Genomic DNA, 12,786 nt, shown 5'->3' with positions numbered 1-12,786 from the left:
CACCTTCACATGATAGGAGATCAGTGTGTGAAGAAGAGGATGACACAACGGAGAGAATCGAGAAGAGTTTAATTGTCACTCCTACAGACAGGTACATGTTGGTAAAAATGTATAAAATATACGTTAGGCTAGGAAGGAAATGTGTGATGTGTATATCTATAGCCAGGCAAACCATTGCAAAGTCCCCCTATCTATAACTATCAGACTATCTATATTAAAGAAGTAGTTCACCCCAAAATGTTGTATTTATCGCATTCCAAAGACAAAAATGTGATTACTATACTTTTACCCCCATTGATTCCGGATGGGGACCCAAAATGCATTTGGGTCCCCATCCGGAATCAATGGGGGTAAATTGACTAAAATCTAATTATTGTCTTAGGAATGCGACAAAAAACTAAAAAAATATTATTGAACTCAAGTCTCCATAGCGTGAGTAAGCAATAGAAAAAAAATAATTTGGGGGGTGAACTACTCCTTTAAATGTACTTCAATTTCCAATGGCAGTTATCCCTGCCAATAATAACCATAGTATAGATCCAATATCTGTGGTGGAACTTATGGCTGGCTATATGAGAAAGCTTGTGTAGGTCGGCTATTTTCGGTGTGTGACACCGTAGTAGTCAAATTGTGTAAAGCCTGGTTTCTATTTATTGCTCAGTACTCTGGTCCGGTGTAGAACCCGCCTACTGTATCCGGTAAGTAATAAGTGGCACACTAGCGGTTTTCGATAGCCGTTTCCGTATCCGCTCTCAACCGGATATGGTAGAATGGTCTCCCAACACTTACCCGGTCCTCGTGCAATAGCTCCTCCCCGCCTGTCTGAGTGAATTGAAATGCTTTAATGTTAAAATGGAAGGCGAGGGTAACGCTAAGCTAGCTAGCTAGCTGGGCGAAAACAACCCGTACAAGGGAAAAATAACGTTAGTATCGAAGGTATGATATCGCTTTTATTCACCAAATAATGTACGTAGAAATATCTTGAGGTTGTCGTCGTTGATATTCAACACGGGGTCGGTAACAGCATTGCAAAACCAGCACAACAAGTGTGTTCAGGTCAAACGGCTAACGGTGTGTAGCTCCTGCAATGGAACAATGTCGCACTGGAGTCGACACGACGGCGCCTTCCTTCTCCAGTGCATGGACCGAGTTGACTACTAGAGAAGAGAATTTAATGTTTTTTTTTAATTGTCAAAAATAGTGCATGAACATATATTCTTAGTTTTCTACATATTCTGTATATAATTGAAAGGATAAAACGCCCGAGAAGAGCTGGAACAGCAGGAGTGCAGGACTGTAGGAGGAGTGCAAAACACAACAGCTAATTAGTGCTAACAGTCGACACGTAGGACGTAGGTGGACACACACTACACCGTTTATTATAATGTTAACAGAAGTACATTAGCGATTAGTTATCAATATTTGGGGTCTTAATCTTGTGAACCTATATACATGTCTTATAAATACAGCACAGATGCTGAATAGGTGTAAATGTATAATAACACTTCAGCCTAGGTGCAGTACTTGGCAGGGGAGTAAGAAGGCCTTGCAGGGTAAATACTTGTGATTGTTTTTGGCTGCTGTTGATTTTACCCAGGTAACCAACAATGGTCGGACGTGTTTTATGTTCCTCTCAACCCTTGTATTGGTTTGTGGGTGCTATTGATTTAAAAACAACTAAATGACTGAGGTGTACCTGTTGAATAACTTTCTTTAGCACAACAAAGGGAAGCTACAGGCCAAAACGTAGGACACCATTATAATATTTGAGCCATAATCAACAATACTCTAAAGCTACAATCAGAATTCTAGCTTTGGAATGGCCAGTAAATAAAACATCCATCTATGATCCAAATACGAACAGCTTTCATTGTAGAATGCTGCCTTTGGCCATGTACATTTACTAAGTTCTACCTCTAACCTCCAGGAGTCAATACTTTTTTGGATCTGTTATTTCAAGCTTTTAGAGATGATAGCTTGTGCTGACAAATAAGAACTGATCCATGCCGATTCCACAGTCATCCTTTCCCACATCACATGATCATTGAAAGGAAACAAAACATGTAACACTACACATGCTGACTTCTAAGCAGATATTTGTTTTCAATTTCTCATTGGATCATTTGGTCAGATTCAGATTTCTTTATTTGCCATCGTGTAGTATACACATAGGAATTTCTTTTGGCATATTACACGTTTTTTCATATATAACATAAACAAACACAAAACAACACAGACTGAAAGCAACACACATACGTCACCACAGCAGCCATTTATTATTAATTAACCAAAGCTGGGATCATATAACGATGTCTCCAAATTGAAGTGGAATCAGAGATTGACCTGGAGTTGATTTGATCGATACTGATTTACTAGACTTATACGATATCAAGTAAAGTTTAGAATTTAGATTCAGTTTAGCTCCTTGCGTTATGTCACTTTTGATGAATTCGGGTGTCTCAGTCTGGAGCAGTGACACGACACGCATCATCAAAGTGGGATTGGTGAGTGCAGTCAGCATCATTTGCTTACTGCAGCTGAAACTGAAGGAAATCATGTATTTTCGGTTCCAGAAAGCGGGGGTAATTTCTGAGAGAGGGACGGACGGGAGAGCCACAGCAAATAGTCTGGTGTCTGGTCGACCTTAAAATTAGGCTATTCTAATTGGGTTGCCTCAACTTTTATCGAAATCATACTTTAGTAGGGCTGGGTAATATGGACAACATCACAATTCTATCCTGTCCAAATACGTCGGATATTGTGACTCAGAGTCACAATCATTTTAGAAAATTTTATAAAATGGGGTTTTAGTGATTACGCCATGTAAAAAATAATACGAATAACGGAAATTACAATTGCGATATACAAAATCACAGAGAATATCTAATCTCATAGTCTCATACCACCATATCGATGTATACATTTTGCCCAGCCCTATACTGTAGTATAAAGGAGGAGGCAGTAGCTACAATCACTTTGGTGTGAACTTCAATCAAACAAAAATGTCACTGGGCGGATATGACAAATAACCTATACAAAGAAATGACTTGCATATTTAATAATTATACTTAAAAATAACAGAAATAGTAGATCTACAAGCATACATGCTTGTAAGTACTGTAAGTAAGCCTATGTGCTATCGGCTAGATGTGCAAACTGCAAGTACATCCCCTGGACAACATGCCTCCCGTATGTAACAGGGATTTGCCCCAATCCAACGCTTGATGCTGAGTGCCAAGCAGGGTGACATTGGGTCCAAGTCTTTGGTATGACCTGACCGGGGAGTTGAACCCCCGACCACCCAGTCTCGTGGCGGAGTCTCTTAACCACAAGGCTACTGAGCCTGCCTGGTACATGCTTGTTGATCAGCTAATTTAGCAATCTTTTGAAAATATTAGTAAGTGTATGAAATGTTTTCAACACGGAAACGATTATGCAAAATAATTGCTATGAGACGATCATAATAATTGTGACAGTCCTACTCGCATCAGTTCAAACCCTCTACATCGAATACATACACAGTTACACAATGTGCGCGTTCGCACACAACAATTTGCTCAGCCAGTATTTATTGTGAAGGTGCGGGAGAGTGATGCTTATTAATATCTTAAAGGTGAAAAAGGACTTCTGCAATGCTCTTGCAGTCAAGCATTTTATTGAAACGTAACATTTGGGTCCATCATAATGTATATGGACCGTCATTACTGATGGGACTGTCTAATCTGATAATTTATCGGATTAGTTTAGTCCCCTATCATATTAAGTACCTCACTCGGCTGCAATCAAAGATTTAATTGAGAGCTGTTCACAAGAAAATGACTTATTCACATCTAAAATTAAATAAGACAATGTTGTTTATGTTACATAGTTACATTTAACATATACACTTTACTTTACCGAACATTTTAAATTGGGCTAATTGTTTTGGGCTCTATGTAATGATATCTCATATGAAGAGATGTACTACTGACAGGACATGGGGGGCGGGGGAGAGATGGGGATTGGGGAGTGACACGCGGCAAAGGTCCTCCGGATCGGGAATCGAACAGGCGCCGCCGCCGCCAGGCATCCATGCCTATGTGGCAATGCCTAAGTGGTATGCGCCTGTAGTCCAGCGGGTGCCCCTAGATTTTAATACTCTAGACAAATTAACCATCACACAAACGGCAAAGAAAGCCAATCAAACGTTGCTCATGTACATATTCCATCCATGCAACACACACAGAGAAAGGGTCTGCAAAGTGAAAACTATATTCACTATATTCCCCACAAGCTCATTCTGGCATTCCTCTAAAATGATTAATGGCACCTCTACCAGATAGTCTCTCAAACATTCTTCCTCACAGAACTTTCGTGTTCACTTATTCTTTGAAGTTGATGTTTTTTCAACTAACATCAGACCACATGGATATTATGTCACATATATCACAGACTACCCCATATTTCTCCCATGTTCGCCCCTTTAAAAGTTAAGGAACACGTATGTTTTGGACTTTTGTCTATCCAAGTTGATAAATCCTGATCCACCAAATAGAAATCAGCTTACTGCGTTGGACACTATTGCAGGCAGTCAGACAGAAGCCAATCACGTGTATCACAGTACAAGCTGAAAGGTAGTGGCATGGCCCATTGGCCCTGTCAGGCTGGTTCCACCATTTGTCCTCTACGCCTGTATTTCGGTTGTGTGATTTCAAATCGCATTGAATTGATGCGACTCAAAGGTTTACACAAATGTTTTAAATGTTAAGCCTTTCTTTTTGCTAAAACCCCAGTAGTCACTCCTATAAATGTTTAATATAAGACAGGATTATAGATCCCTGTTGTTTAGGGGCTGTTTTAACCACATTGCCTTCATCCACAGTACTAATGTAGCAATTGAAGAAATAATTTCAGATCAAGAACATTTCAGCCTTTATAACAGTGCATACTGTACCTATACATAATTTCCTTTACATCACTCCTTTCCAAGCCATTTTGCACACACACACACACACACACACACACACACACACACACACACACACACACACACACTTACATTTTTGATGCAAGTTATCCATGCCAATAACCATAGAACCATTGTATGTGGTGGAATCAGTGAAATCGTATCTTAATGTGTGCTAGAAAGTGAAATGATTCCGTCAAGAGAAGTACTATTTTTGACAGTCTTATTGTTTTCTTGTTGTTCACAGATAAGACAAAGTGAACTGAAGAACTGGAAGCAGAGTTTGGCAGAGACTTGCCTGGAGAGAGGTGAGCATTTTACCTAAAGACTGAAGATCACACAGATCAGTTATTTGTATGCGTTTTTATTAAATTGAAATGTCTTTTGTTTGAGCAGCGTGTATGCAACTGTTAGCAGTATGGACACAGGACAATTCTACAGTCATAAGGGTGAAGGTGATGGTAATTCAGGTAAAGTAAAACATCTGGTTTACTAAATACAGTGTGTTGCTATAATTCTATTCAATTTACTATCATTGTAAAGTGCAGAAGAAATGTGCTGCGTCGGCAATAGTTGAGCCTGGTAATAGCCCGGTGGAAGACGCCGTTCTGATTATGGGTCTTTAAGCAATAAGCACCCGATGAGACTTACAGGAGGAATAGTTGTGAACGGTCCGTATATAGTAGCATTAAAGCAAGGCTGGGCAATATATCGAAAATGTACCTTCATCGAGGTATCAACATACGAGATATACCTACCGATGAAGACTGCTTGAAAGGAGGTGTTTGTGTTAAATTAATTAACAGACACACTATGCATGCATGTAGCACATGCAAAAAAGCAGTCCATCTGTAACCAGGTGTGGTTATTTCAATAAAATCATTGTTGGAAAATGGAAATAAGGCATTTCATTGTGTACTGTGCAGTGTGCATGCATGGATATGCGATTCATTATCTGGGTTAGGCAGGCAGTGGACCTAAAGCAGAAAAAACATTAAAAACTATATAATGCTATTGTTTTTGCTAATATCTTGAGTAATATCTATATCGAGGTATTCAACAACGTTATCGAATATCGAAGATATTCCTAAAATCTCCCCGACTTACATTAAAGCACTTTTCAGTAGCCTTTTCTTAATCCAGTTTCATTTCCTTTCCCCTCTTCTCTGATAACTATAGAACAGCAGCAATGTGATCCAGATCAGCAGCAGCAGCAGACAGAGTTGGAAGCGGCAGAGAAGAGCGCTAGGCCAGCCCTTTCTGATCTCAAAAAGTCGTGGGGCTTCAGGCGGACAACCATAGCTAAGAGAGAATTCATGGACGAGGTAATAGACCTAGACCCTGCTCCTGCTCCTCCTCCTCCTCCTCCCGCACGCCGGAGCAGAGGTCGGCGAGGTAAACCGACCCCTCAGAGCACCCCAGAACCCACAACCCCACAAAGAGCGACTCGTGCGACTAGGAATGTCATAGATGAGTTGGAATGGTCCGCTCCCTCCTCACCAGCGTCCGTGGACACAGAGCAGGTGTCGCTGGACACAGAGCCGCCACCACCAGAGGACCCAGAGCCAGTGGCAGGAGGGAGCATTGACCCCAGCTCATGGCAGGACTTTGGGTCTGCGTTTGGGTGTGCCTTCTCGCTGCTTGGTGGGAACGACAACATGTCCATCGACGTGCCAGACGTAATGGGGCCCCCTGATGGTTCGGAAGCAACCAACAGCAGGGAATCTGCTGAAGCAGATGCTTCCGATTGCGTCGAAGTTCCGGACAACGCTGGAGCTACTGACGACATGGAGGCCCCCGAGTCTCTGAGCACAGGAGGAGACAGCGAGGACACCGTGCCGTTCTCCAGCAGAGAGGAGGACAGTGACGAAATGACTTTGATGAAGCTAAAGCAGCAGCTGGCCCTTACAACAGACAAGCCAGCGGGTGCCAAAGGCAGGCAGGGGAGAGGCGCTAGGGGCAAGGCCAAAGGAAGAGGCAGAGGGAGAGGACGGGGCAGGGGACGGGGAAGAGGCAGGGGACGTGGGATGGGCAAGGCGGCGGAGCTCGAGTCGAGCACGGCAGACGACGAAGCCGACGAGGAAGAGGAAGTGGCGATGTTCGCCAGTCAAGCGGAACCACAGCCGTTGAAGGATGAGGATACGGAGAGGAGTTCCGGGAGGGTTGAGCTAACGGACGTGCCCGAGCGCACTGCTCAGCTGTCGAGCTCGGACTGCATCATCATAGATACAGACTCAGAGCATAGTCGTGACGCAGCGGCAGGCCAGTTTGATGATGCAGTGTTGGCAGATGAAGGGGGCGGTAGGAGCACAGAGGGGTACACCAGCATATCGGACAGTGAAGGGTACGACCCCAACGCTCTGTACTGCATCTGTAGACAGAAACATAATAAGAGGTATGCACTTTTCTTTGGCTTTTATTTAACCTCATTTGAGATTATGGTTCACATTTTCTTTTTCTTTTTTTCAATCTTTTTTGAAAAAAAGACGGGCAGGAGCTCAAATAAAAACAAATTGTTCCAAGTCCAAAAGCATTCTGCAACGTATATTGTGGATTCCCGTGGAATATAAATGTCCCTTTACTCATCTACGTACAGATATTATTATTCATGTCTTGCAACAAGCGCTCTCAGGCCGAATCAGTCCTTCCAACAATTTGCATACCTAAAACATCTGCGAGTTTCACTTCATGTCGTCGTCATGTTGGTTCACCACCATTTGTCCCGTCATTGCACTCTTCACCTCTAGGTTCATGATCTGCTGCGACGGTTGTCAGGAATGGTTCCATGGCGACTGTGTAGGCATCAGTGAGACGCGGGGCCATGACATGGAGAGGAAAGGTCAGGAATACATCTGTCCCGGTTGCACCATCAAGAATGCAAGCGTGCTGTTCGGTCAGCCCGGGCTGTTCGGTCAGCCCGAGCTGCTCGCTCAGCCCGAGCTGCTCGATCAGCCCGAGCTGCTCGATCAGCCCGAGCCAGACCCGCCCGGAAGTGTAACACTGCCCCCGTCTGGTGACCTCCTGGAAGGGCCCTCAAGTCAGCAGGCCGTAGAGGTGAGAAGAGAATGTTATTTTGATCGCCAATGATCCCCGCATGTTCTCTCCTTTAAATACTGATTTGTCCCTTCTTGGGGAGCATTCAGTACTGTATAGGGAGCTGTGTGTGTGTGTGTGTGTGTGTGTGTGTGTGTGTGTGTGTGTGTGTGTGTGTGTGTGTGTGTGTGTGTGTGTGTGTGTGTGTGTGTGTGTGTGTGTGTGTGTGTGTGTGTGTGTGTGTGTGTGTGTGTGTGTGTATAGGCACTCTCTGATCGTCCACCAGTGCACCCCAGGTTTTCTGGTACTAACATAAACGTCAATGGTTTCAGGAGGCCGTGCTGGTAGAGGAGACGGAGCCACAGACTGAGCAAGGATCAGAACTCAAAACACCACCACCAACACCAGATGCTGCTGCTATGGAGACGGACAGCTCCCAGGCGCTGTGCATCGGCCCCAGCTGCTCCAGGCCTGCCTTACAAGACTCTGTCTACTGCGGCACGGACTGCATCCTTCAGCACGCAGCCCTCACCATGAAGTCACTGTCCGACACCAAGGAGCCTAAGACCAGAGGACGGTCTCAGAGGAAAGCCGCCGCCGCAAAACCAGCTTCTAAGGTACCGTAGAAGTTGTTATTGTTTTAGCAATTGTGTGCTGTTATTTCTTTTGTCTTGAAAGGAGTTATCAGGGGCTGATATTTACTTTAATTTAAAATAAATGTTGTAATAGTAATCATTGCTATATCGTGTTTGTTCGGTGGCAGGGGTCCCCCATCTCTCCAGCTCGTTTTGTAAACAAAGAAATACATTTTTAGGTGGCGATACCAATTTGATCTTATCAGGAGAGATAACTCTAATAGAATGGGGATCATTGGCGATTCAGGATAAACAAGTGAAATTGGAAGTGATTAAACTATTGTCGGGTTGTTCTCTCTTTTGATATGATAAAATTGGTATATCCAGACCCAAATAATGTTTGTTTAGTGTTCAATCATTCTTTTACATTATGTAATTAAGACAGAGATGAACGCTTTACATTATATGCAGTACAATGAAATTCATACCGTTTCATTTTATAATCAATCATTTCACCCCTATTTGAAGGTCATGAATTTGCCTTTTGAAAGAGCTCCCACTCGTTGCAGCAAATGCCGTCGGGATCAAACCTAAGACACGCATGCTACTTTGGAGCCTAGGTGCCTGGACCGCTACGCCAGCGGCCCTGGCCAGCTCCTACTAGTTTTACAGTGTACAGTACACTTGTTGAACTGTGCCAATGTGTGTGCCCCACAGAGGCCGGTCAGGACGTCTCGGAGGTTGGCAGAAAAACAGGAGGAAGAAGCTGAAGAAGAGGAGAAAGAAGCTGACGAAGGGCAGAAGGAGGAGGAAACGCCCTTAGCCGGCGACCCCAGTCTCACTGCAGCTCAGTCTACTTCCACTGCACCAGCTCAGTTTATCACAGCGTGTACGTACCATTCACCTCACGCTCATACCACAACCACACACACATGTGTATTCTCTATCACGTGTTAGAGCAATTCACTCCTCTCTGTACCATGCACACATGCACGCACGCACACACACACACCTGTACATACATACGCTAGGATAGGACTGATAAGTTCCCGGGGTCAGCGATGGGTAAGTATGTTCATTCCTTTTTATAGTGTCTACTTTCGAATACAAAATGTTGGAACGCAATGAGAATCAAGCTTGACGGGGTTATGCTGTGGAACACACTCGTTTCACACTTCAAAATGGGGAAACACTGATGCAACACGAAAGAAACTCCAAAGCACACACACACATCCTGCTATGTTTCGCTCTTATGTCATCATCATAACTCAAAAGGTTCCCTTTCTGAAAAATACACACACCAGAAACCTCAAGACACGTCCAACTAATCCACTCTTGCTCTAAGATGTAAGTTATCCCAGCCTCTATTCAAGCAAAGCCTTATGATTTACTTCTCTGCCATTTTTCAAAACCATAATGACTCACTTATTCAAGACTCAAGGTTTTTCGGGGTTACCATTAGCACAAACATAGCTGTGTATAGCAGTTACAGCATAAGTAATTTTTTATATCTGTATCATTACGGAAGCTTTTGCTATTAACAATTTAGACATTTTGCAGACACACTCATTCTGAGCAATTCATGAAGTGCAAGTAAAGTGCCACAAGAAGTGGTTGAAGAGTGCTAAAACATTAACTTGGCATCTGTCTACAAGTAAACAACATACCAAGCATCTATTATCTATCCCTAGCAATCCATCTATCTAAATAGACACGCAGGAAGTGCTGGTGCAAAGAGTGCTAGGAAATGGCAGTTGAGTCAGGCGAGGCGGGACTTCAGACTGCGGCAGAAGATGGAGAGTGACTGCAGTCCTGAACAACGACGGAGGGGGGTCATTCCACAGCTTTGGGGGGAGAAGAGTCTAGGTCGCCTGGACCGTTGGTTAGGGTTTCGTACGGAGTTTAGGGCTGCATTAAATCCTGTAGTAGTGTTGCATACATGTATACAAATGGCATACAAATTAAATTAGGCTTTGAAAAAGGGAGATTTTCTGGGGTATATAGGCAAATGGTCTTCCCTCAATGACCTGCGGACATATAGCGTTATACTACTACAGATTTATAGAATAAATACTAGGATGTGAAATCAAAATGATATAGTCTTAAATAACAAATATACAAAAAAAAAATCAAACATCTAAAATGTACATCAAGTGCAGACATTGTGAAAGTGTGAATATATGTGTGAGGGCGTGCTTGTGTGCGTGTGCACGTGTGGCTAGAATATAGATGTATTGGGACTGGAGTTGGATCTCGCACCGTGTGGACTGACATGTAGTCTCATCCATTATCACTTTTCAGCAACTTCTAAGCCGAGTAAGAGTAGGTTTGATCGAGCGCAGTTACGAGCTAACGTAACTAACACGATTAACGGGAGGAATAACCTGTCGGGTGCAGGAGTAGGGGTTAAAACGTGGGTGGATGCCTGTGGGTATCCGGCGTGTCGGCAGGTATGCCCTCGGTCACCTTGTAGGTCATCACCAGGGCTTTGAATTGGACGGGAAGCAGGCACGCTGCAGCATGCTGTATGAGGTGTTGACCTTTGTGCGTTCGGCCCAGGGCGGCTCTCTCAAACCTCATCTTACAGTGATTCTCACACCACATCTTTCACATCTGTCCATTCAAATTGAATACATTTGTGTCGTGAAGGTTGCCTGAACATGCCGCAAGTTCCTCAGAGCCGGCAGGACATGGATGTAATCTCACCGGTCAATGCGGTTTCCTAAAGCCTCCCAGAGAAAGACAGACAAGGCCAATGAGGCCGCCTGTACTTTTGTCCTGCTCAGCACAACAAGCACCATCATATTCAGGGAACCTAGGATGCTTTTTTCCCCCCTTTCTTTTTTTGTGGCAATTTTATAAAAACAAAATACACAAGTATGTACATTACATTCAAATCACCTCTTCACGGAATCTTCCTGCCCAGTCAAAGTGCTCTACAATGTATTTCACATTCACAAATTCACACGCATACATACCCACACAAAGCAATGGCACAGATACATGCTAATGCAGTACACACACACACACACACACACACACACACACACACACACACACACACACACACACACACACACACACATTCACCCACCTATTGCGGAGGCAACGATGCCAGGAACCAACCTGGTGATCAGGAGCAGTTCTGTGCCTTGCTCATGGACACTTTGACAAACTGCAAGGTGGAAGGATGATCGAACCGGGAACCTTCCGGCTTCCAGGCAGCCACTCTACCTCCTGAGCCTCTGCCTCGCAATACACATGCATATGTCATTTATTAAGCCAGTCAGTCCCCCCAACCCCCTGTTTCCATTTCCCTCCCCCGTTTTTTAATTGCCCTCATATGGTAGTCAACTTATTTTTAGTGTAGCAAGGTGTTGCACATGCACACTTACTTGCTCAAGCCTCTGGATACCACAGCAAACGGTGCTTTATTAGAATTAGGCACACACACACACGCACACATTCTTGCACTCATGCACAACAAGTATCGCACAGTGAGAGAGCCAGTCTAGTGGGGAACAGAACCTTGAGGGGTCAAGGAATCGGTGTCAAGAACAGATGTGAAGAACCTGCAGAGACCCAAAGAGAACTGGAGGATTCAAGAGGTCCCACCTGCAGGCCGGCAAACCATGAATGGGACAGTCGGCGTTGTGCTTCCGTGAAGATCGAAGTGTCAGCTGGCCCGTCTCAGTAATGTGTTCTGTTCCTCAGTACGTCTGGAAAAGCAAAGTACTTCACTGCGCACAAAGGATTCATTGAGAATACACAACATACATTAACTCTCCACAGATATAGATTTTGGGGCATGCTTAGGGGATTGAAATTCTCGACAATTTAAGCAATTCAGTCATTTGTAGGTTTTAATTTTGTGGCGTTTTGAGTATTCTTGCGTTTGGCTTTGTGTCTCAACTGCATGAGTACACCTCATGGAACCTCTACTGGATACTTAGCATTTTTCTCCTTACATTTCATATGATAAGACAAACAAGCAACATCTCCCATTTCTGTCACCAGAAGAAAACAAGCTCTGAGGTGCAGTTGCATTAGACTAGAGTTCTGACCAATGATCAGCTTTCCCACCCGGTTCCCGTTTCCCGTCCCTAATCACTGCTGTGGAAACGGCAAACCTGATTGCCGATCGATCACCATCCCCAACAGTTTCCCCTCTTCACAAACAAGTACACGGTGAACAAGCATAACACTCCACTTCAGACAACAGGCACAACATTC

The 12,786-nt window shown here is 43.9% G+C and overlaps 1 protein-coding gene across 1 annotated transcript in view; it reads left to right on the top strand.

Annotated features, from left to right (window-relative positions):
- Positions 1 to 846: 846 nt before the first annotated feature.
- Positions 847 to 12,786, top strand: part of LOC308290997 (death-inducer obliterator 1) — a gene marked incomplete at its 3' end in the record, with an annotated part of 62,564 nt that continues 50,624 nt past the window's right edge. The window contains exons 1-7 of the mRNA XM_080732910.1: positions 847 to 936; positions 5,193 to 5,253; positions 5,342 to 5,415; positions 6,130 to 7,340; positions 7,693 to 7,999; positions 8,311 to 8,595; positions 9,271 to 9,442. Of these exons, the coding sequence (XP_080589036.1) occupies positions 5,347 to 5,415; positions 6,130 to 7,340; positions 7,693 to 7,999; positions 8,311 to 8,595; positions 9,271 to 9,442 (2,044 nt within the window). The 5' untranslated portion in view covers positions 847 to 936; positions 5,193 to 5,253; positions 5,342 to 5,346. The remainder of the gene's footprint in view (positions 937 to 5,192; positions 5,254 to 5,341; positions 5,416 to 6,129; positions 7,341 to 7,692; positions 8,000 to 8,310; positions 8,596 to 9,270; positions 9,443 to 12,786) is intronic.

Source organism: Nannobrachium achirus (genome assembly GCF_963921795.1).
Source record: "Nannobrachium achirus genome assembly, chromosome: 9".
In the NCBI taxonomy this organism is placed as follows: Eukaryota; Metazoa; Chordata; class Actinopteri; order Myctophiformes; family Myctophidae; genus Nannobrachium; species Nannobrachium achirus.
The sequence above is the reverse complement of the archived record's forward strand: the minus strand, read 5'-3'. Positions and strand labels throughout refer to the sequence as shown.